Source organism: Pipra filicauda, unplaced genomic scaffold (genome assembly GCF_003945595.2).
Source record: "Pipra filicauda isolate LSUMZ 115617 unplaced genomic scaffold, ASM394559v2 scaffold585_size263788_pilon, whole genome shotgun sequence".
Classification (NCBI taxonomy): Eukaryota; Metazoa; Chordata; class Aves; order Passeriformes; family Pipridae; genus Pipra; species Pipra filicauda.
The window spans coordinates 166307-189943 of NW_024104737.1; the positions used below are offsets into that span (position 1 = coordinate 166307).

The 23637-nt window shown below is 59.3% G+C and overlaps 1 protein-coding gene across 2 annotated transcripts; it reads left to right on the forward strand.

Annotated features, from left to right (window-relative positions):
* Nucleotides 1–1116: 1116 nt before the first annotated feature.
* On the forward strand, nt 1117–22208 carry OTUD7B (OTU deubiquitinase 7B). Of its 2 annotated transcripts, none has more exons than XM_027728068.2 (12): nt 1117–1211; nt 6925–7069; nt 8712–8885; nt 9006–9227; nt 12964–13065; nt 13464–13591; nt 14296–14408; nt 15028–15155; nt 15779–15928; nt 16530–16644; nt 17626–17710; nt 18307–22208. In XM_027728068.2, the coding sequence occupies exons 2-12, from the start codon at nt 6997–6999 to the stop codon at nt 19591–19593; spliced, it is 2577 nt and encodes an 858-aa protein (XP_027583869.1). In that variant the 5' UTR covers nt 1117–1211; nt 6925–6996; the 3' UTR covers nt 19594–22208. The 2 variants fall into 2 exon arrangements, with proteins under 2 accessions (XP_027583869.1, XP_039243654.1); XM_039387720.1 differs by lacking the exon at nt 1117–1211 and adding an exon at nt 1515–1914.
* The last annotated feature ends 1429 nt before the right edge of the window (nt 22209–23637 follow it).

The window sequence follows — 23637 nt, forward strand, 5'->3', positions numbered from 1 at the left end:
AACCGGGAAGGCCCAGTGGGAGATGAACCAGAGGGCAAATACACCAGCAATGGCTCTGTGGGAGCTGTGCCAGGACTTCCCAGCACCAGGCCCCTCGGGTTCAGCACAGCACCAGGGCACTGCCCGCCTGCTTCCGTGGGCACCCACGGCAAGGGAATGCACAGGCCCTCAGCATAGGGAATGCCAGGCCCTCGGCACAGGGAATGCCAGGCCCTTGGCACAGGGAATTCCAGGCCCTTGGCACAGGGAATGCAAGGCCTTCGTCACAGAGAATTCCAGGCCCTCGGCACAGGGAATTCCAGGCCCTCAGCATAGGGAATGCTGGGCTCTTGGCACAGGGAATTCCAGGCCTTTGGCTCAGGGAATGCCAGGCCCTTGGTGCAGGGAATTCCAGGTCCTTGGCACAGGGAATGCCGGGCACTCAGCCGGGGGATGCACTGTCGAGGGAAAGGGGGGGTGGCAGTGGCTTTCCATGGCAGGGAAAGACATTCCTGGTGGGAATAGGGCTCGGGGAGAGGATGCCAGCCCCTTTGGCCTTCAGGGTCGGGGGCTCAGCCCATGCTGGGGGTCCTGGCCTCACACAAGCCCCCAGAAAGGGGAGGGAGGGCACAGATCGCACACGGGAGGGTTCAGGCCCCACACGGGGGCCTCGGGCCCCACTCAGGGTGTTACAGACCAAATACAGGGGGTTCGAGGCCCCTCACAGGGGTTACAGACCCCGCACAGGGGGTGCAGCCCCTCACCAGAGTCACAGACCCCACAGCGGGGGTGTCAAGGGGTCTCGCGGCCCTCAGCAGGGTCTCGGACCCCACACGGGGGTCCCGGGGGGGTCTCGGGGGGTCCCACGGAGGTCTCGGGAGGTCCCGGGGAGGTCCCCGGGCCCCCGCCCCGCCGCCAGGGGGCGCTCTGCCCCTCCCCTGCCCCCGCGCACGCGCGGGGCCGCCGCGGGGGTGGGCGGGGCCGAGGGCCGGTGCTGCGCCGCCATTGGCCCAGTCCCGGCGGCGGCCCGCGTGCGCCGGCCAAAGCGTTCCGGGCGGGAACGGGGGCGGCGGCGCGTTCCGGGCGGCGCGTTCCGTTCCTTCCCCCCCCGCCCGCCCGCCCGCCCGCCCCCCCCCCGCCCCGAGAGCGGCCTCGGCGGCGGCGGCGGCGGCGGCGGGAGGGCCCGGGGGCCGCTCCGCTGCGGGCCGGGCCGGCCATGGAGCCGCGCGCAGGTAACGGCGGGGCCGGCGCGGCGTCTGGAAAGTTTTGTCGGGGCCGGGCCTTGGGATGGCGGGGGGGGGGGGGCGGTGGCGGCGCCCGCGGGGTCACGGCGCGGCCTCGGGGGCCGGGCCCGGGGGGGCGGCTCGGGGTGCGGGGGTCGGTGCTGGAGTGCGGGGTCGGCCCCGGGGTTCGGGTCCTGGGGTTCGAGACCCGCCTCAGCCCGGGCACCCCCCACTCCAACCGCCCACGGCCGGGCCGGGGCCGCCCCCCGCCCGCTCCCGGTGCGGAGCCCCCCGGGGCTTCACCCCCCGCCGTTGGGGCTCCACCGGGGAGGGGGCGACCCCGAGTGCCCCCCCCGGGACCGGGCGGTGACGTTGCCCCAGGCCCGGGGATTTGGGGGCCAAATCATCGCTTGTTTTCCCGGTGCCGCCGGGATATCCAGGGCCGGGCCGGGGGGTCGCGCCCGGGGTGGGGGTCCCTTCCCGAGTGCTGGAGATCCGTGAGCGGCCGCCGGGGCCGCGCTCGGCTCCCTCGGCAGCGGGGCGCGAGCTCGGGGGACAAGCGCGGAGTTTGCCGGTCCCGATCCAGGAGGAATCCAGGGAGCTCCTCGCGCCGCTCCGCGTTGTCCCCGTGGGCGAGGAGCTGCTCGAGGGAAACTCTGCTCCGAAGCCCCGGGAGTCGCCCCCGGGAACTGCCGAGGGGTGAGACCCTTGTGTGAGTGTCCGAATCTCGCCGGGATAGAGGGCGGCAGGGGGATGGGAAGAGGAGCCGTGTGCCCGAATTACTTGAAATTCGGGACTCTGCTCTTCCCGGTGCCTTAATTTCGGTCGGTTCAGTTTTCTGCTGGAGCGTTTGCGGTAGATCTGTGCCGCTCGGTGCCGGGATGCGGCTCCGCTCTCGGGGGGGGGGAGCGCTGGGAGATGCTCCCGCCCTCAACAGGTGCCTCGGCTCCCACAGCACCGAGTTACACCCTAAACCCATCCCTGGAAAGGGCTGAAAAGTGGATTTTCCCGGCGGGAAGAGCCCTGGACCGAAAGGCTCTGGGGAGGAAACACGGAATGGGGGATAAGGCTGCCGTGGCCTCGATTGCGGAGGGGCCGTTTGGAGCATCCCCTGGGACAGCAGGAAGGACAGAGTGTGCCGGGCCTGGTGCTCCTGGAGATCCAGGGATTGGGCTGGAAATAGTTACGGCCTGGTTTAAGGAGAATTCGGCTCAAAGGGAATTTCCTCAGTGCAGCTGCCGAGAGGACCAAGTTTATTGTTGGTGCTTCAGAGTGGGTCCTTAGAGAATCCCTGTCATTCCTGGGAGCAGAGGAATTGATAACTAGGAGGGATGATGATGATGATGATGGGGCAGAGCCTGGATTTGGCGAAGCTGCTGCGTTTGTGTTGGAGACTTTTTCAGCTTTTATCCCTCTTGGAAGTGTCGTTCCAGTGGGTTCCTCAGCCCCAAGCTCAGGATGATCTGGGTGTTGGGAGGAGCCTGACTGTGTCTGGAGCACCGGGAAGCTGTTGGAGCTCTGGAAAACAGGATAAAGCCGTTATTTGAAGCACTGAAGCTTTATAAAAATAGGACGACTTCTGTAACTCTCACTGTGACTCTCTCAGCCTGCCCTGACTCCTGAAGCACCAATGTGGTTTTAGGAACCCTTTTTCCCAGCTGGAAAAGCTCTGCTTGCAGGGATCATGTGCTGTCCTTTTGGGTTGTGCCAGAACTCTGCTGGAGGCTCCTGACCCTGCAGTTCCCGGGATGGTGAATCTCCCTGGAGAGCTGCTCGTACCAGGAGGTGTGACCACAGTGCCACATCCAGCCTGGCCGCAGCTGCCTGTCCCATCTGTGTCCCAAATATCCCTGTTTTTCCCCCTCTCAGACTTCCTCCTGCACCCACAGCACCCTTCCTTCGGGCTGAGGGAGCCTCGGAGCTCGTGGGGTTCCTGCACCATCAGTTTTATTGAGAATAACTGGGCTTTGGGCTTTGCTGGTGGAGGTTCTGTGATGGTGGCGACGCTCATGCTGCTGCTGAGCCAGGTTGATTCCCACCCTGGATGAGGCAGGAGCTGTGTGGTCCATGCAGCCCCTGGTGGGAGCTTAGTGAGCACAGCACAGGTGTCAGGTCAGGTCGGGTTCAGCGCGGTCCCGCTAATCCCGGCGCGGCTGTTCCGGCGGCGTTAGGTAACCTGCCGGGCTGGGACTGGGGTGTGGGATGGGATGGAGGCAGCTCCCACCGTCCTGGGGAGCAGGAGGAAGCCAGGAACCTCCTCCAGGACCTTCGGGACCTGCTTGCTTGGAGCTGAGCCACGGGAGAAGCTCATTTTCCTCATCCCTGCTCCGTTAGGGCTCAGGTTGGGGCTGCTCCTCTGTCCCACCTGTGGGTCCTTCCATGGACCTTTCCCTGGAGCCAAGGGTGCTGCAGGTGTCCCCAGTGTCCCCCTCCTTAGCCCTGAGCGCTGCCGAATTCCAGGGATTTGGGGGATTTGGGGTTGGGGGTTCCATACACGTCCACTGGCCACTCTGCTCCTGCAGCTTCCCAGTGTTGGGAGCAAAAACATCAGGATGGGTCTGGCAGGATCAAACCTCCCGTGGATTTGGGCAGCTCCTGCCTCACCTGCAGGTCCTCGAGGACTCTGGAGGTCCAGCCTGGGGGTCCCTGTGTCCCCACAGGGCCAGGGTGTGGCAGAGGGGCCGGGCAGGGAGCAGAGCCCTGGGAGTGGAGTCCTGGCTCCCGACTCAGTTCCTGCAAAACATCACGTGGCAGATCCGGGGGAGAGACGTCAAGAGTTTGCTGCTCCTAAAATATTTCTGGAAGTACCTTTATAAACACCCTGGAGCCGCTGGTTGTGGCTGACCTGGAGTTGGGATTTGGCCCTTGCAAAGACATTTGTTTTCTGTTTCTGCAGCAGATGTTCAGCACGATGGAAATCTGACAAAATAAGGGAACTAAAGCCCCATAAATCCAGATCCTGGAACTTCCAATGGATCCGGTTTTGCTGCTCCGCAGTTGGTTCCGGTGAAATGCTTCAGCTCAATGGTTTTGGTGGTTTATTTCCCCCCATGGTGGAGCTGAGGGACATTGAGCTCTTGGACCTTTTGTCCTCTGGAATTCCTCCCTCCATCTCTTAATTCCCCTGATGGCATCTGGGCAGGGAGTGTGGTCCTGCCCCCGCAGGGCTGGGATGCTCTGGGATGCTCTGGGATGCTCCTGCTGAGTCCCTTCCCAGACCTGGCACTTGGAGTTGCTCTGGAAGAGGCCTTGAGGGAGTGGCAGCTCTGGGGGGTTTTATGACTTTCCCCTTGTTTTAGGTGGGTGTTCAGTGTTAGAGGTCTGAATTCCTGTTGGGAAGGGGCTGCAGGGATTGACTGAACCCGGCTTTTCCCACCGCCTGGAAGGCCGGAGGTCGGTGTTAGTGCCAGGAGGGTCCATTGGAACGTTGGGATGAGGCTTTCCCTCTGTTCCCATGGGTGTGTGACCACGGAATAGTTTGGGTGAGGCTCTGGCTCCTTCTGGTCTGAGCAAGGGGTGACTCTGGGATGGCTGATCCATTGGGAGTCTCGCTGTGCTCAGGCCTTGGGGAGGTGTGGGGGGATATTTGTTAAAATTTGCTAAAAATCCTGCTGATTGTCCTGCAGAAAACTGCCGGGATCACCGGGATCGCGGGAGCGACCGGCCTTAGTCCTAAATGCACCTTTTCCCCATTTTTCTGGTTGGAATGTGCCAGGAATGCTCACTCTGGATTCCATCCAGCCGGGATCCATCCCGGGGACTTTGGGGTCTGCTCGGCGCGTGTTCCATTGCTGGGGGATGGATTTGAAGTTGTGCATCTCCCGGGGCTTGGATTTCCTGTCTGGGCTTGTATTTCCAACCTGTTCCAAAAGGAGGGAAGAGGAGAGGGCGCTTCCCTTCCACAGGGAAAGGAAATAATCACTAACACTGGGGTGGGGCCGTTTCTCCGCCCGATCCCCGATAAATCTCCGACAGTCCGTCGCTGCCTCGTCGGACCCGGAGTTTTCCATCTGTGCTTTCCCTGGCGTTTTTGGGCACGCGGGAGTTCGGAATGCCGTGGATGAGGGGGGTGGGCTGTGCTGCTCATTCCCTCCCCGGACCTCCGCCGAGTTTCCATTTTCCTTCGGATTCCAAACCCGCCCGCGGGAAGTTTGACCCGTTACCGCAGCAGTTCCATCCCGGAGCCGCTCGCTGTTCCTGCAGCTCCTGCCAGAGATTACGGGATCCGAGCGTGCGGCTCCTAATTGAGGACGTTGCCTAAATTGGTGGGGCGAGAGCAGGAATTGCTGCCAAATCCCGCTCCCGGAACGCTCTGGGCTTTGGCGTCGCTCCTTCTGACGCGGCTCCGGGATCGCGGCTCCGGGATCGCGGCTCCGGGATCGCGGCTCCGGGATCGCGGCTCCGGGATCGCTCCGGCGGTGGAGGAGGAAAACGGAGGAGTTTTTCGGGGGGCAGGAAGTTGATGATGACACCACTGTGAGAGAGTGGGAATGGTGTTTCCCCAGCAAAGCCAGGAAATTCCAGGTTAAAGCCTGGATGTTTAACAGGGGAGCTGGGTGCCCTTAGGGAATTTCACCCATCTTCAGGGATAATCTTGGAATGAGACACTGGGGTGTATTTTCCATGCTCCAGGGAATTTTGTTCATCTTTAGGGATAATCCTGTAAAAGAGACTTCTTTTTCCCAAGCACCTGGAAAACAACCAGGTTTGTTTGTATTCCACATGATCCCGAAATTTCCTCTTTTATTCCCAATACACCAGCACCTCCCTCTCCAAGCCTTCCCAATTCTTTTTCCCTCTTCTTCCAAATTTTTGGTTTGGGGTGAATTCTTTTCCCGGCAGTTTCTGTTCCTTGGTGGCGGAATTTTTATCCCAACCTTGAACTGCAGAGCCCCAAATCCGGCGGAGCACTTTGCCTGTCTCCCTTTCCCTTTCCCCCTCTGCCCCGAGGAATGCGGAAAATCAGGATTCGGAGGCCTGGCAGGAGCACACGCCTTCCCCAGGCTCAGAAACTGCCAAAATCCAAAGTTACAGAATAGATCTTTGGTTTTGCTGCCTTCTGGGAAGGAGCTCTGGATTGGGAAGGAGCCTGGGAAGGAGCTCTGGATTGGGAAGGAGCCTGGGAAGGAGCTCTGGGTTGGGGAGGAGCTCTGGATTGGGAAGGAGCCTGGGAAGGAGCTCTGGATTGGGAAGGAGCTCTGTCTGGACATTTATTTTCCCTGCAAGAGCAGTTGGGGTTTTTTTTTTGGTTTGGGTTTTGTTTTTTCTTTTTGCCTGGAAGGGGGTTTTTAAGATTTATTTTCCTTAGGACACATCTCCTAATTCCAGCATTTTGGCCTTGCTTCCCCTTCCCTGGCACGCAGCTCAGAGCGGGATGGGGCAGGGATTTGCTCCCTGCAAATGTCCGAGAGGAACTTCCTGCTTTCTCACTGCTCCCAAACATTCATTTCTTATATCATTTACTCCCAGCTCCTTATCCCTAATGCAGAAAAAAAAGCTCCACCACCTTTGAGATGAGAACTGGGTTTAGTTCCTGAATTTTCCAAGGAAATGCCCGTCGCCGGCGGAGCCGTTACAGCGAAATGGGCGTTGCTCTCCCAGTTCCCAGTGAATGAACCGGCAGTCCTGGAGCACAGTTAATTCTAGGGGGGAGGTTTATGGCCTGGCTCCTCGTTTTATCCTCCACCACACGATCCATGGGCGCTGTTGGTGTCGTTCCCAGATTGATGCCGAGGAGCCGACCCGGCGCCGCCGACCCCGTCCGTGCGCGGCTCCATGAGCCACGGCCTCGGCTATGGACATCGTCCTGTCGGATTTTGTTCGCTCGACGGGGGCAGAGCCGGGGCTGGCCAGAGACCTCCTCGAAGGTAGGAAAGCTGGGAATAACTGGGGAAGAGCCAGGGACGGCTGGTGGGGAGGGAAAAAAGGGTCGGGAAGAGGGCCCAGAGCTGGGGGCTGGAGCTGCAGGGCTGGGGTAGGAAAATCCTGCCCTGGGGGACGCTCTGCCTCGGTTTCTCCTCACACATCCCTTGGGTGATGGATTGCAAACGTTGGGAAGGAAAGGGCAGCAACCAGGAGGGTGGATTCCCTTCCTCCATCCTCTCCGTGTGCCACCACAAGCAGCACAGCTAAAGGGGTTTTTTCTCTTTCTGTCAGCAGTGCCTTGAAAAAAATCAAGGATTTTCTCCTTTATGTCAGTGATATCTTAAAAAAAATGAAGATGCTTTTTCCATTTTAGCAGCAGTGCCTTCAAAAACTTTAGGATTATGGTTCTTTCCAGTGGCACTGCCTCCTGAAGGGAGGGATCATTGTGATCATGTTCAGTGGGTGCTGCAGGTGATCCCTTTCTCCCTGTGCTCCCAGCACTGGGAAGGGTGCAGGAGGAAGGATCCCAGCTCAGTTTTGGGGCTGTGAAGGTGCTCGTGGGCGTTGCCTTTGGGTTCGTGTTGGCCAGTGAGTCAATCCTGGGAATGCTGGGGGACACAGACACTGTGTGTGCAGAATTATCCCAGCTGGAATTAGAGCAACAGGCCCCCCTGCCCGAGTTTCTTCCCATCATCCCTGGTTTATGCCATTCAGCTCATTTTTGCTGTTGCTTGAACCCAGGAGCAGCTGCTGCAGCAGCACCTGCTCCCAGCTGGGATTCCTGGCAGGAAGGAGTTCAAAGCCCTGAAATTGGTGCCAGAATCCAGGTCTTTAGGCGATTTTCTCCACCTTACCTCGGCACTGGCAGCATCAATCCGTAGCTTTATTTTTCCTCTTTAAACTCTCAATAGTGGCAGGTTTCAGGGCTTCACCCCTGGAATTTCGGGAGCCCAGCGTCGCCCTGGTGGAATTCGGGCGAGTCGTGGGTTTGGGTGTGTCTGGGTTCTGGTTCCTGGGTTTGGGTCGCTCGGCCTCACGTCAGGATTTCGGATCCTGTCTGTCAGGGGGAATATTTTGGTTTGTGATGGGAAAGGTTGAGTGGATTTTCCATCCAACCTCCCCCCTCCCCCCCATTCCCGCTTGCTGCAGGAGTTGATTTATTTTGACAACGGCCCTTCCAGCTCGTTTTGGTGACGCTGCTGTTCCTCCGGCAGCCTCGGAGGAGCTGACAGCTGCAGGGGTGGGAATGAGGGAAAACACAAGGATTTTCCTTTTTTGGGTGGTATTGGTGAAGCAGTCGGATAAATAGATGCATAAAGTGAAGTTTGAGGGCGAGGTGAGCGATTTAAGTCGTGTTTTTCCGTCTGTGCTTTGAGTTCCCTCCACGTGTCAACTGTCTGGTGGCAGCGACAGGTCTGGTGGATCGTGGAACCATGGAGTGGGGTTGGCTCATCCTGTTCATGACAGGGACACCTCCCACGAGACCAGGCTGCTCCAAGCCTTGAACACTTCCAGGGATGGTCCATCCACAGCTTCCCTGGGCAGGGCCTCCCCACCCCGCGCTCGGTTTCCAGCGGGACGTTTGGGACCTGCCCGGTTTTCCGTGTTCTGCGAGGGTGACCGGTCCAATCCCTTCCCGTGCAGGCAAGAACTGGGACCTGAGCGCGGCGCTGAGCGACTTCGAGCAGCTCCGGCAGGTGCACGCCGGGAATTTGCCGCCTTCCTTCAACGAGGGCCGCGGTGCCCGGCCCCCGGAGCCGCGGGAGGCGGCACGGCCGGGGCGGCCGCCCCTGCAGCGCCAGGATGACGTCGTGCAAGGTCAGTGTCCCGCAGCCGGGGGTGGGGGGGTCCCTCAAACCTCCTCCTGCGCCACCACATCTGTGGTGGCTTCCGTGGGGTTTGCCCCGCTCAGGTGGGTTTCCTCTCTTCCCCTCCCAGAGAAGCGCCTGTCCCGAGGCATCTCCCACGCCAGCTCCACCATCGTGTCCCTGGCGCGTTCCCACGTCTCCAGCAACGGCGGCGGCGGCAGCGAGCACCTGCTGGAGATGCCCATCTGCACCTTCCAGCTGCCCGACCTCACCGTGTACTCCGAGGAATTCCGCAGCTTCATCGAGCGGGATCTCATCGAGCAGTCCATGCTGGTGGCACTGGAGCAGGCTGGTGAGTGCTGGCTCTGTGCTGGTGGCATGTGCTGTAGACAGTTTGGGACCCTTGGGAACACCCCAGGATGTCAACACGGATTCATACCCGACAGGGAGTCATTCCATCCTTTTTATGGCCTGGTGCAAGGGCTGAGGAGGAGCTGCCCCCTTCTCCCAGGGACACCGAGTGTAAATAGCCCAGGGCTGTTGTCACCATGAACAGATGAGTGGGGACACCCAAAAACTGGCATTGTCTCACTCCTGGAGCATTCCAGTGCCCTGCTCCATCCAGCCACCACACGTAAAGACAGGGAAAAGGGAATTCCTGTGTAACACAGACAGCAGCTCATTCTGCTGACAAATCCGGGATTGATTTTGGATACGAGGTCGATGCTGCTGCTCCAGCACCCACTGGTTCACTGTGTGCCTGGGGAGGAACCCCCTGCCAGGGCACATGGATTTGCTTTCCATTGGTCTCCTGAATTTAGATTTACAGCTCCCAGGGGATCTGTAAATGAGGTTGAGCTGGGGAATGGGCAGGACCTCCGTGTTGGCAGGGAAAAACCCCCATCCCTGGCACCAGGACACAGGAGGGGTCTCGGGAGGGTCTGCACCCCCAGTTCTTCCCGTGGCTGCTGCACACACTGTTATCCTCGAGGATAACGGACACTTGGAGTGCCCAACCTCTCCCTCTCCTGCTCAGGTGTTGCTGTAACAAATATTCTCATGTTTTGGGAATGAGCACTTGATCCCAGCGATCCCGTTACGCGGCACCGGTGCAGATAAACCCCGGATCCCATCCCAGCAGGCTCGGGGGCTTGGGTTCCTGTGTCCCAGCACGAAGGGGGTGAGGGGGCTGGGGGTGGCTGGGTGCTCCATCCGTGGGCTGGGGGCTCTTCCAGGCACGCTGGGACACCATTAACTGGAAGGAATTTAGAAGACGCCTTTGGGAGACTCTGTGGGTTGTTATAAACGAGTGTTTGTCTGTAACAAAGGGCTGTAATGCAGCTATGAAATATTCCAAGCTGGATTCCAAGTAGGGCTTTGAGCGTGGTGCTGCGATCTAGGGAGACTCCCGTTATTAATTCAGCACGTGCCGTCCTTAGGGGATTAAGGAAATGTTTTATAGCCCAATAAATGTTCAGATCCTCTCCCTGTGCATCCAGAGATCCCGTTACGCCACTGTGGCAGAGTAAGTGCTTCCAAAGTGGCTGTAAATTGCAACGGGATCCTCTGGGAATGCCTTGAACGTGCTCGGAGTGGTGTGGAAAGGTCTTGGTAGAGCTGAAACCTCAGCCCTCGCCGTAGCCTTGGTGTCCTTTGGCACAAACCCTCGTGGATCAGGCCTTGCCCTGTGTTGGGAAGCTGCAGAGTGGGTTCAGTCGTGGCACATCCCTGGGACACTCCCTCATGTGATCACACAGTGATCCATGAGAGTGGATTCCCGGTAGCCTTAGGGGAGCCATTTGGGTTTGGGATGAGACAGTTCTCATTTTGGGCTGGGAGGAGCTGCCAGTCCCTCCCCACCGCCGTGACCTGTTCGGGTGGCTCCTGTTGGAAGAAACGATGGGATTTCCCCAAACACACCTTTGGGTGCAGGTCCTGATCTGGTGTTCTGTGGGGTGACACTGGACCCCACGGGGCTGTGGCGCTGGATGCAGAGGGAGCCTCTGGATGCTGATGGATTTTCCCGGCGTGCAGATCTGCCACCGCCGCTCTGGGAAGATCCCTGGTGCTCCTGAATCCGGTTGTCTTCCCTGCAGAGCTCTCAGGGGTGTTTCCTAAGAACCACACGCAGAGAAATGTGTTGTTTTCAATCCTTCTGGGCGGCCTCTTGGCCTTTCCGCCGCCTCGACGGGAGCAAAACATCGGGAGCAGGGTTGGGCTGCGGTTCCTTTGGAGACGACTTCTCTTGCATAACCAGAGTGGCTACAAACACTCGGGCCCAGAAATACCTCCCCAAGGTGTGTCCCCTGGGGTGGCACCCAGCCAGAGGTTGCACAACCTCCAAAATGCCAACCGAGACTCCCAACTCCACGGAAAGGGGCATCAGATGCTCCAGGAACGGGGGGGAAGTGGATCAAAGGGGTCCCTCGGCAGCGTTTCGGGGGGGGGGAGGGGGGCAGCTGCTGTGAGGCGCCCCTGGCCCTGGGCCACTTGGCCAGGCTCCTGACTCGGCCGTGCCAGGAGCTGTGTGGAGGGAACAGCCGGCTTTTCCACGCCGAGCCATTGTCCCCGGGCTCGGTGTGGAACACTTCCAGCTCCAGCGGGTCCCTCTCCCGGCGCAGGGGACAGGAACGACCCACCTGCGTCACACCGGGCTCGTGGGGTCGTGTTTTCTCGTGTCTAGGGGTGTTTAAACCCCGGGTTTCTGCACGCAGCTCCTCCCTGAGGCTGTGCAAACCATTTCCAGCAATCCCGTGTCTGCATGGCGGGATCTCTGGCAGGGACCGGGCTCAGGAGGAGGGAGAGGCTCCTTGGAAACGCTGGGAAAGGGCTGGTTTCCTGCAGGAGCGATTTAAATACAGCTTGCTGGAAGCCTGAACAGCCTTTTCCAGCCAAAAACCTGCCTGTTGCACGGGCTCCAAAAACTACTGGGGAACGAGGCAGCCAAGGAAGGGTGTTGAGGGCAGGGCAGGGTGAGACACAGCCTGGGGGGTTCAGAGTCCTGATCCAGCCCCACTTTGCTCCCTCAGGAAGGGCTGGACCTCCAGGCTGAGCCTCCAGCCACGCTGGGCTCACTGGGCATTTTTTCCTACCTTCTATTTTTAGCTGCTCTCGAGTCAAATCACCACAATGACCCAAAATTCGCGGTTTAAAGGGCACAAAGCGCCGTCAGTTTGTGTTTGTAGCGGGAAAGCTGCTGGGGTCAGCAGAAATCCTGGACTGTTCTGCCTGAAAACCAGTGAGCAGGGAAAACCAGGCTGTGAGAGGGTCGAAACTGGAGGGATTTGGTTCCAAGAGGCAGAAAAAAGCTGGTTTTCCCTGGAGAAGCTGTTTGTGCCGGGTGCTCTGGGAGGCATTTTCAGCCTGGTGGGCTTTTTGGGGAGGGAAATAAGAGGGGTGGGGGAGAAACGAGTAGAGGAGGACTGGTCTGGGTGGAAGTCCTGTCTCCTATTCCTGTTTAATTCTGATTTGGGTGACCCTGTTCAGCCTGGCCCTTTCCTGGCATCCCCTGGAAGTTTTACAGCTCCAACCTCCCCTTTTTGTTGCTTTGTCAACGTCCTGACTCTTCCCCCTGGCCCTGGGACGGGTCTGTCCCTCCTCCCCAGCCCTGGCACAGGTCTGTCCCTGCTCCCCAGCCCTGAGATGGGTCTGTCCCTGCTCCCCAGCCCTGGGACGGGTCTGTCCCTGTTCCCCAGCCCTGGCACGGGTCTGTCCCTGCTCCCCAGCCCTGAGATGGGTCTGTCCCTGCTCCCCAGCCCTGGCACGGGTCTGTCCCTGCTCCCCAGCCCTGGCACGGGTCTGTCTGTCCCTCCCCCAGCCCTCTGTCCCAGCCCTGGCACGGGTCTGTCCCTGTTCCCCAGCCCTGGGACGGGTCTGTCCCTGTTCCCCAGCCCTGGGACGGGTCTGGGTCTGTCCCTGCTCCCCAGCCCTGGCACGGGTCTGTCCCTGCTCCCCAGCCCTGGCACGGGTCTGTCCCTGCTCCCCAGCTTGTTCAGCTGTTTTTTGTCCTCACTGGTGGAAATTTTGGAGGGGTTGAGCCCCCCCGTGCTGTGCTGTGCTGTGGTTTCATGCTCTCCCACATTCCCCAGGGCGCCTGAACTGGTGGGTGACGGTGGATCCCAGTTGCCAGCGGCTGCTGCCCCTGGCCACCACGGGCGACGGGAACTGCCTTCTCCACGCCGCCTCCCTGGGTAAGGCTGGGCCTAATCCATGGGGAAACAACCAACTGGCCCCGGGGGCAGAGCCCAGGTGGGAGCAGGACCCAGCATCTCCCATCCATTCCCATGGGAAACGGGGATGCTGCTGCTCCTCCCGGCCTCAGCGGCGTCAGTGCCTGAGCTGTCGTGGGGCTCAGGCTCTATGGGAACGGGATGGGTTGAAGGGAAGGGGCTGCCAACAGCTTGGGTGCTCCTCAGATCCCTCTCCCTGTCCGTCTGGCAAGATTCCCCAGAATCCTGAAGGAAATGGGGGATAACGGAGCCGCCCCTTCCCTCACCCGGCACGTCTGCCCGGGCCGCGGGACCTCAGCGGGTTGGAGGGTGTGATACCAGCCCCTCCTGATCCTCCTCTCCGTCCTTCCCCCCCGCAGGAATGTGGGGCTTCCACGACCGGGATCTCATGCTGCGGAAATCCCTCTACACCCTGATGGACAAGGGAGCGGAGCGGGAGGCGCTGAGGCGGAGGTGGCGCTGGCAGCAGACGCAGCAGAACAAGGAGGTGGGAGCCGACTGAGCGTTGGTTTGGGCCCTCTTTGCCGAGGAGAAAGTCCTGGGAAAACACCCCGTGGGTTTGGGAGGCGCTTTCCTGTCAGGTGTGGAATTTTTGGGCAGCTCCCTGAGGTGTGTCCTGCAAGTCAGAGCTGCGTCAAACTGAGAGGGGCTTGGGACGAGTGGCAGGGCAGGGGGAACGGGTTTAAATTAAAACAGGGCAAGTTTGGGGTAGTGCTGGGGAGAAATTCTTCCCTGTGAGGGTGGTGAGGCCCTGGCACAGGTTGCCCAGGGAAGTGTTGAAGTGTTCCATCCCTGGAAGTGTTCGAGGCCGGGTTGGACAGCGCTTGGAGCAACCTGGACTAGGGAGGGGTGTCCCTGCCATGAAGGGGATGAGCTTTAAGGTCCCTCCCGAGCTGCTGCCTTGAGGAAAGGTGGATTTCCTAAATCCAACCCTTGCAGCAGGCTTTAGACATTTGTGCCATTGGACCAAACCAACATATCCTGCAGGTAAAGCCTGGTGGGATGGAGGTGCCCTCAGGGCTGTGCCAGCCGGGGCTGTGCCCCACTTTCAGGGATGTGGTGCGGAACAAGTTGATTTATTTTGCATAAATCCCTAGAGAGAAGTTGTGCCGTGGGTATAAACCAGCGCTGGAGCGACTGGGGAGAGATTTCCTTGGAGGATTTGGGGTTCTCTTTGCCGTTTTTTTTCAGTCTGGGCTGGTGTACACGGAGGAGGAGTGGCAGAAGGAGTGGAACGAGCTGATCAAGTTGGCGTCCAGCGAGCCCCGCGTGCACTACGGCACCAACGGCGGCGGCTGCGGCGGGTGCGTGAGTGCCCAGAGGCAACAACACAGCCAGGGGGAAAGCAGGGAATGTCCTCCCTCAGGGCACAGCTCGGGGTGGTGCCCCAGGGCAGGGGACAGGGCTGGGGGGCCGCGTTGGGCCGGCTCGTTGGGGTTTCGGGGGGAAAAGGAAGGATCACGAGGAAACACGAGGCCCACAGAGCATCTGAGGAAAGGATTTCGGTGCTGCACGGCCTCTTCTGTGGGGCAGCACACGGATTGAACAGGGAATGCATCTTTTCCTCGTGTTTCCTCGTGTTGCTGGCTCCGAAATGAGGGAATAACCCAGAGCTGAGAGTTTCTGCCTCTCGCTCTGTTTCAAGGGCACTTCATTGCTGCAGCCGTCCTGGCAGCTCCCACCTGGGAGGCCCCTTAGATAAGGGACTCCCAGCAGTGCCAGGCAGCAGCTGGGCGTTTCCTGGGCACAAACCCTTGCCTTGGAGCAGGACATTTTAGGGATCCACATCTAAAACCCCAAATTAGCGCTGAGATCAACCTTTAGTGCTGTCGATCCACCTCTCTGTGGCTGCCTCTGAAGCTTCCTCCTGGTGTTACAAAACAATGATTGAATATCCAGAAGGTGAAATTCTTCTTCCCCAAGGGTGGAGAGCTCAGAAGAGCCAGTGTACGAGAGCCTGGAGGAGTTCCACGTCTTCGTCCTGGCCCACGTGCTGAAGAGACCCATCGTGGTGGTGGCAGACACGATGCTGCGGGACTCGGGGGGTGAAGGTGAGACCTGCCCTCTCTTCCCAAAGCCTCTCTGACCTGTCTGTGCTCAGGGTCCACCTTTCCTCTCAATCCCATGTTTTCACAAGGGCTCTTTGCCCCCGAGGCCGGGTCTGGAGTTGGGAGCAGCACACGGGGCACATTCACCTGCTGCAGGTGAACCCCTGGAAGGGCCCAGGCCCAGCTCAGCTCCCAGCCCTGTTTCTGCTGCTTTAAGAGCATCCCCATGAGGATTTTTCTTTTTTCTACCTCTTTTGCCCCACACACACATGTAGAGATGAGAAATTCTGTTCCCTGCGTGGTGGATTTTCCACCATCACCTTCAGTTCCCTGTCAGAGAAGGTCAATCGTTTTCCATCACTCCGTGGGCAAAGTTTGTCTTGTGGGGGAGTGAAGAGGGGGTTTTTTTTATAGAAAATACCAGTTCACTCTGCATTTTCCACCCTCCTGATGTAAAATAAATGTCTGGTTTGGGTTGTGGTTTTGTTTAATGTCCCTTGAAATGACGGATAATTGCAGGTGAGACCTCGACTGAGGCGAACGGCTCATTCTGGAGCAGTTGTGGCACAAACAACTCTGAACTCTTGAACCTGTGATCAGAACTAACCACCCTGGTTTCTTCCCAGCATTTGCCCCGATTCCCTTTGGAGGGATCTATCTGCCCCTGGAAGTCCCAGCCAACAAATGCCACCGGTCCCCGTTGGTTCTGGCTTACGACCAAGCCCATTTTTCTGCCCTGGTCTCCATGGAGCAGAAGGAAAACACAAAGGATCAAGGTAAGGGATGAGATCCAGGTGAAAAAAGCACTGAAGGAGTCCCGTGGAGGAGGATTTGGGGGTGCTGGGGTTGAAAAGCTGGGCAGGACCCGGCAACATGCACCAGCAGCCCAGGAAAACAACAGTGTCCTGACCTGGGAGCCCTTGCAGTGCCTAAAGGGCCTCCAGGAGCTGAAGAGGGGCTTGGGACAAGGGCGTGGAGTGACTGGACAAGGGGCAGTGGCTTCCCACTGACAAAGGGCAGGGTTGGATGGGATATTGGGAAGAAATTCCTCCCTGGGAGGGTGGGGAGGCCCTGGCACAGGTTACCCAGAGAAGCTGTGGCTGCCCCACCCCTGGAAGTGTCCAAGGCCAGGTTGGACGGGGCTTGGAGCACCCTGGGCTAGTGGGAGGTGTCCCTGCCCATGGCAGGGGGTGGGACTGGATGAGTTTAAGGTCCTTCCACCCCAGACCTTTCCATGGTGCTCTGACAATTCCATGATCCCAAGCACTGGCAGTCACTGGGATTTGCTGTGGTGCTGTTCCCATCAGAAAGGTGGGCTGTGGCTGTGGGATATTTGTCCTTTTGGGCTGTAAACGTGGTGTTTCTGTCCCGGGGCAGCCGTGATCCCTCTGACGGATTCCGAGCACAAGCTGCTCCCGGTGCACTTCGCTGTGGATCCCGGGAAGGAGTGGCAGTGGGGGAAGGACGACAGTGACAACGTCAAACTGGCCAGGTTGGTGATCCAGGGGGGATCCAGGGTGGAGATCCATAGTGGATCTGGGTCGGTGATCCACGGGGGATCCAGAGTGGAGATCCATAGGGAATCTGGGTTGGTGATCCACGGGGGATCCAGGGGGGAGATCCATAGTGGATCTGGGTCAGTGATCCACGGGGGATCCAGGGTGGAGATCCATAGGGAATCTGGGTTGGTGATCCACGGGGGATCCAGAGTGGAGATCCATAGTGGATCTGGGTCAGTGATCCACGGGGGATCCAGGGTGGAGATCCATAGTGGATCTGGGTCGGTGATCCATGGGGGATCCAGGGTGGAGATCCATAGTGGATCTGGGTCGGTGATCCACAGGGGATCCAGGATGGGGATCTACAGGGGGTCCAGGTGATCCACAGAGCAGAGTGGTCAGGGCTCGAGGGGTCAGCCCTGACCCCAGCTGGGATTTCTTGTGCTGGATGGAGGTTGGGCTTAGGGGATGACACTGCTCGTGGGGATGGAGCAGCTTTTCCTTCATTCTCCTTCACTTTGGTACATTTTGGGTGGGGCTGTGACATCTCCCAAGCTTCCTTCCCACATGGTAAAGAGATGATGCTCCAGGTCCTGGAGCTCCGGGCTGGGTGTAGCAGTGGAGGATCTTCCATCATATTTCCACAAAAAAAGGTGTATTTTTCCATTCCCCACCAAATCCCTGTGCCGTGGCCCCTGGAGAGGGGAGAGTGGTGGCCACCAGGCCCTGCCTGGCTCGGGTTGGACTTTGGGCAGGTCTCACCATGGTTTGGTCCCAGCAGCTGCTGTTGCTGAGGCAGAAGAAGCATTTTAATTCCAACACTTGAGAATCTGATTTCTCCCTTTGGTGTTCCACTGAAAAGTTTGGAAAGCTGCAAAAACACAGGGAATAATGTAAATACGGGGGAGACCCAGGTGGGAATTGGAAACTGGGCTCTAACTTGTGTTTCCCTCCCCTCCCCATGGTGACACCAGTGTGACGCTGTCGCTGGAGGCCAAGCTGCACCTGCTGCACAGCTACATGAATGTGAGGTGGATCACGTTGCCTTGTGACACGCAGGTAAAGGGACCAGGAGGATCTTCTTTACCTGTGAATTATTTAACCCTCCTCTCCGCAGGGCAGCTGGTGTGGGGCCTCACCTGGGGGGCTCTGCCTGACGGATTTGCAGCTGGTTCCGCTCTGAGCGGGGAAGTGACTCGGTTTGGTGGGTGTGCCCCTCTTTCTCAGAGCTTTCCATGCCCGTTTTCACTCTTCACACCACCCAGAAGCCCCCGTGCCCCTCAGGGCAGGGAAGGGGACGCTCCGTGCTCCGAACAAACAGGAGCTGTTGGTTTACAGCCACCTCGAGACTGGGTCCAAGTATCTTCCCCCCTCTTCACTGGCTTTGCCCCTGAAACCTCGAGCCAGTGGAGATGTTACAGAACCCCAGAATAGAGTCATCAAATCATAGAACAAAATCATAAAGTCCCAGAATATCCCAGGTTGGAAAGGTGCCACGGGGATATCTGTGGGTGTGCAGGGCAGCATCGCTCGGTGTCTGAACGTCATCCCCTCCGTGCTCCAAGCAACATCACCTCCTTTGCTTGACCTTCCGCGTGAAAATCCTTACCCAAGGAATTCCTAGAGTTTGATATTTGGCTTTCCTTCTTCCCCAGGCGCCTCTGGCCCAGCCGGAATCCCCCACGGCCTCCGCAGGGGACGACGCTCGTTCAGCGGCAGAGTCGGGCGAGTCGGACAAGGAGTCGGTGTGCAGCAGCTCTGCCAGCAACGGGGGCCTGAGGGCAGGCAAGGACAGGGAGAAACCAAAGAAAGAGCGGGAAAAGGAGAAGGAAAAGGATAAGAAACGGGCAGACTCGGTGGCCAACAAGCTGGGAAGCTTCGGGAAGACTCTGGGCAGCAAGCTAAAAAAGAACATGGGGGGCTTGATGCACAGCAAGGCCGTGAAGGGTGGCCTGAGCAACGGGCAGGGAGACACCCTGGAGAAGAAGAAGAAAGGGTCCCTGAAGGCACGGAAAGGCAGCAAAGAGGAATGTTCCCCAGGAGACTTGGCAGCTCCCACGGAGAAGGCGTGCCCGGGGAAAGCGGCCCCGGAGAAGGCGCCGGACCCCTCCAAGTACAGCAGCGACGTGCGGCTGAGCCTGAGCATCCTGCGCGCGGCCATGCAGGGCGAGCGCAAGTTCATCTTCGCCGGCCACCTCAAGACCAGCACCCGGCACCAGTTCCAGGAGGAGATGATCCAGAGGTACCTCCTGGACGCCGAGGAGCGCTTCCTGGCCGAGCAGAGGCAGAAGGAGGCGGAGAAGAAGGCGCTGGGCAGCGCGGCCCCGGCCAAGAAGCCGGAGGGGGACGCGGGTGCCCACCGGGGCGAGGAGGTGATGCCAGGCCCTGTGTTCCCCCAGCTGCCCCCCGCCTACCCCTCCCAGCCCCTGGAGCCAGCCCTGGGCGCTAAAATAGCCGCTTTTCCCACGGGCTATTCCGGCGTTTTCACCTTCCCCAGGCCCTCCGTGGGCAGCGCGGAGGGGCCGCACCCCCCCGGGTGCCCCGAGGGCCGGAGGCAGCTGGCGGGGGGGCCCTGCGGGAGCCTCCCCCCCTACGCCACCCTGCCCCGGCACCACCAGGCCCGGCCCGGCCCCCCTGGCCCTGCCCAGCCGGGCAGGTTCTCCCCCACGGACATGGACATCCAGCCCCCCTTCCCGCCGGAGTGCGAGGGCTCCGGCTGCCTCCCCCCCCCCAGCAACGGCTGCCGGGAATTCCTGGAGCAGGACAAGGGGGGAGCAGCGGATAAAACGAGAAGCCGAGCCCTCTACAACATCCAGCAGACCAAGTGCAAACAGCCCAACTGCAGCTTTTACGGACACCCGGAGACTGGGAATTTCTGTTCCTGCTGTTACAAGGAGGAGCTGCGGCGCCGGGAGCGGGAGGCGCTGGTGCACAGGTTCTGACGCTCCCCCCACCCCCGTGCGGATCTGGGACCCCCGGCACACGGGGAATGCAATAATATAGATCCATTATGGTTTTATACACACACCCCCCCCCCGCCCCCCTTCCCGGGAGCGGGCGATCGTGGGATTGGGCTGGTGGGATGGAGGGGGCTGCAGGAGGGAGAGGGCAGGGGAAAACCAGCCCCCGCCTTCCCGGAGCCCCTGCGAGGGAGGAGGAGGATTCCCGGGGATGGCTTGGGACAGCGGGGGCTGCTCGGGTCGGAGCACAGGGTGGAGAGGGGGGAGAATTCCTCAAAAACTCAATAAACCAGACCAAAGCTTTGGGAGCTGAGGGGGAGGGTGAGGGGAGGCAGCCCCCGCCGGGTCCTTCCCGTCGCCCCCGACCGCCCGGGACGGAGCGAAAACGCCCCAGTTGGAGCGTCACAAACCTTTTAATGGAGTTTTTTTAACACTGGTTTTATTCTGTATTTCTTCTTGCTGGTACTGAGCGACGGTCGGAGTTGGACACTGGTGGGGTGGGGTGGGTCGGACTCCCCCTGCCCGGCCCCGGGATGGCTCCGAGCGCTGGGAGGGCGGGCTCGGGCTCTTCCCCCGCCCCTGACGGGCTCAGCTCTGGTTTTAAAAATGCTCTTTTTAAACACTTCCTGGGGCAGGGGGAGCTCCCAGCGCTCCAGGGGTTGGAGCTTTATCTTCCCGTGTGGAAGCCCCAGCCCGCGGGAGAACCGAAGGTCGGCGTCTCCTGCCCGGAATTCCCGCCGGAGTGGGGCAGATCCCCCCAGGGCAGGGGGGGATCAATCCGGGGGGGGGTCGCATAACTCCGTACTTGAGCACAGCTACTCCGTACTACCTCTGATCCCGATTAACTCGGCTCCGTTGTGCTGAGCCACCAACTGACCTTTAGGCTGCGGAATTAATCCATATTTTTGATAACAGGGCTAAAAAGCGGAACACTAAGGTAAAAATCCTCCCGTGACTAATGTCCCACGGCATTCCCAGCCCCATCCCGGCCTCCCCCTCACCCCCCCCCCCGCCAGCTCCCAGGGTGGGATTCACTTTAGCACTGCGAAGTTTGCACAGAATTCCTTGGGTTTTTTGGTAACTGCAGCTCCCAAACCGGCCCCAGTCCTGCACAGAGCGAGGTGCAGCGTTTCCCATCACATGGAAATAAAACAGGAGTTCTATCCGTCAGCCCGAGCTTTACAACATTCCCTTGTTTTTATTTTGGGGTTTGTTTTCCAGAAGGCACCAAACTATGCAACCCCCCCCCCTCCCGAGCTGCTCCTGCCTGTGGCCCTTCCTGGGAGAAGGGATAGGGGATGGGGTGGAGGAGCTGGAAGGGTGCTGAGCTCGAGGCTCACCCGATGCCTTATGCTTGGCCCTGCAAATGTTGACTTAGACCTAAAACCCCCCCGAATTAAGGCCTTTCCGAGTGGCATCCCAACACTTTGAATCCACCCAACAATACACGAATTTTCAAATCCGAATTTCAAACGCCCCGGGGATGGTTTGACTCCAGTTTTAAGTCGTTTCCCCTGGTTTTATGAAATCCCCGAGCGTGGCTGAAGCTGTGGGACAGAGTCGGTGCTCCTGGGGGTCGCTCCTGCTCCCTCTGGCTCCTCTGGCCTCGGAACAAAAGGCCAGAGAATGCAGTTTTTCCCTCAAACTGCAGGAATTCCGATGGACTTTACCCCCGGGGCAGGGATGTGCCACAGGCTCTGCCCCCGCTTGGTTCACCCCGGATTTTGAGCCGAGGTGGTTTAAAACCAAACCAAACCTTCGACTGTTGTGTGGGCACTCGGGTTTAAGTTCCAGTTTCCCATGTTCGTTTTTCCCAAAATCAGAGCAGCAGGTTTATTTTGGGGTTGGGAATGTCCTCCAGCTGTGCCGGGAGCTCCGGGAGCAGGGATGCCCCACGGCACAGGGGGGAAGGCAGGAGGTGACACTTCACTGCTGGTTCCTCGAGTTTTGGGAGAATTTCTCTGCAATTTGGTTAAATCCATCCCGATGGGTGCTGGCTTTGGGTGGGGGTGGGAAGTGCCTGGACCCGCTCGCTGCTTTATTGGGTTTGGGGTGGGGGAGAGAGAGAGGGAAAATGCAGAAAACCTGGAGGAAAAGCACCAAACCTGCCCCGGGGAGGGATTTTTCTGGGATGGGGACAGGGAGGCTGCAATGTGACCCCAAGGTCAAACTAAGTGCACTTACTGGTGTGGTTGGAATTCAAATCGCTGCCATCGGATCCTGGTTGGAAGAAAACTTTGTCTTTCAGGGTGTGTAAAACCCCGTTCTTGGGATTTTCTTTGATTTTATGAAATGAGATTCACCTTCGCCGCTCCCCGGCCCCCTCGGCGGGGGAGGCCGGGGCAGCTTTGGGTCTCACTAACGCCGAGTGACCTGAATTAATTCTGCAGTGGTTTATTCACAAAAAAAAAAAAAAAAAGAAAAGCAAAACCAACCTTTTTTTTTTATTATTATTATTATTATTATTAGTAATTCCGTATTAATTGGTGATATTCGGCCTCCTGGTGAGCAGGGCTGGAGCGGCGCGGTCGGGCTGTACCTGCGGCCTCGTTGTGCTGCCACAGACTCACTGACAATAAAAACCTTCAGCTGATGCACCTGGGCAGTGCTGAGGCTCCTTCCTCCCCTCAACCCCTCCTGGGGACCCCAATTCCCTCCTGGGGCTGCTCCTCATCCCCTTCTCCATCCCCAAAACAGCTGATGCACCCGGGCAGCGCCGAGGCTCCTTCCTCCCCTCACGCTGGGGGTCCCCAATTCCCCCCCTGGGGCTGTTCCTCATCCCCTCCTCCATCCAATTATTGGGATTTTGGGGGGGTTTTCTGTCCACTGAGGAGCAGTGTCCTCTCTCCTGGGGAGCGGGTAAGTTCCCCTTCTATTCCTTTTATTTCCTTCTATTCCATTTGTTCTGTGATTCCATTTCTGCACCAATTCTAGGCTTTGACTTAAAAAAGAACCCCGTAACCACCCCTCCCTCTCCCGTTTCTGTCCATCCTCGCTGATTTTGGAGCCTTTTCCCCAACTGCATCCCAAGGACAACCCCGAGGGATGCTCTGGTTTTTGACCCCAGCCTCAGGATAAAATCCAGGGATAAAATCCAGCTGCCTCCCAGCATGGGCTGTCCAAACACTGAAGCTTTAAATGGGTTCAGAAAGAGGAAAACGGGGTTTGGGGGTGGTTGGAGGTGGACTGTGGGAGGTGGGACCCTGGGCACGGCTTCCCGTGGGATTTCTGTGCACTGGGATTTCCTCTCCCAGCTCCTGGTGTTTTCCCTTCCTCCCAGTGTTCCCAGTGGCTGCTCCGTACCCGGTGCCACGTCTGTGCCGGACGATTTTCCTCCAGGATTTTTTCTGCTGGGGTGGCCCGGGCTGACCCCGCGCTGGCAGTGGAGCAGCTCCCGGCTCAAAGCCTCCAGGAAATTCCTCTCATCTGCCAGGTGCCGGAGCCAAAATCCCATCCAAGCCCCCGGAATCCTCCGCCAGGTGATTCTCCTGCAGGAGGAAAACGGGGGCACACGAGCTGCAGCCCCCGGGGCTGGGGCTGCCCCAAAAATCTGGGGGGAAACACACCAAAAATGGGATTTGGAGCTCCAAATGTGCTCTGATGGGTTTTCCATGAGCCTGGGTTGTGTCAGGATTTACATCCCCGTGTGCTGGTGCTGCTGCCGCCTTGGCAACCTTGGGGTTTGGGGGTCCCGGGGGTCTCGTGGCACTTGGGGGGTGGCACAGGTGGCCCCAGGGCCACCATCCACCTGCCGCCGGGTGCGGGGGCGGCGAGGCGGGGGCCGGGTGGGCCCGGCTCGGGAGCCGCTGTTCCAGCTGGGAGGAGAAGGCTCCGTGCTTGGGCCGTGAGTCACCGCGCTCCGCCCGGCCCCGGGAGAGGCCCCGGGGCCCCCCCGAGACGCTGCGGGGACGGGACGGGGTTTGGGGGTTCCCCTGCCCGGGGCAGCGCTTATGGGGGGCCGGGGCTCGGGGACCGCAGGACCGCCCGTCCCTGGCGGGGTCCCCGGGGCTGCGGGGACCCCAGAAC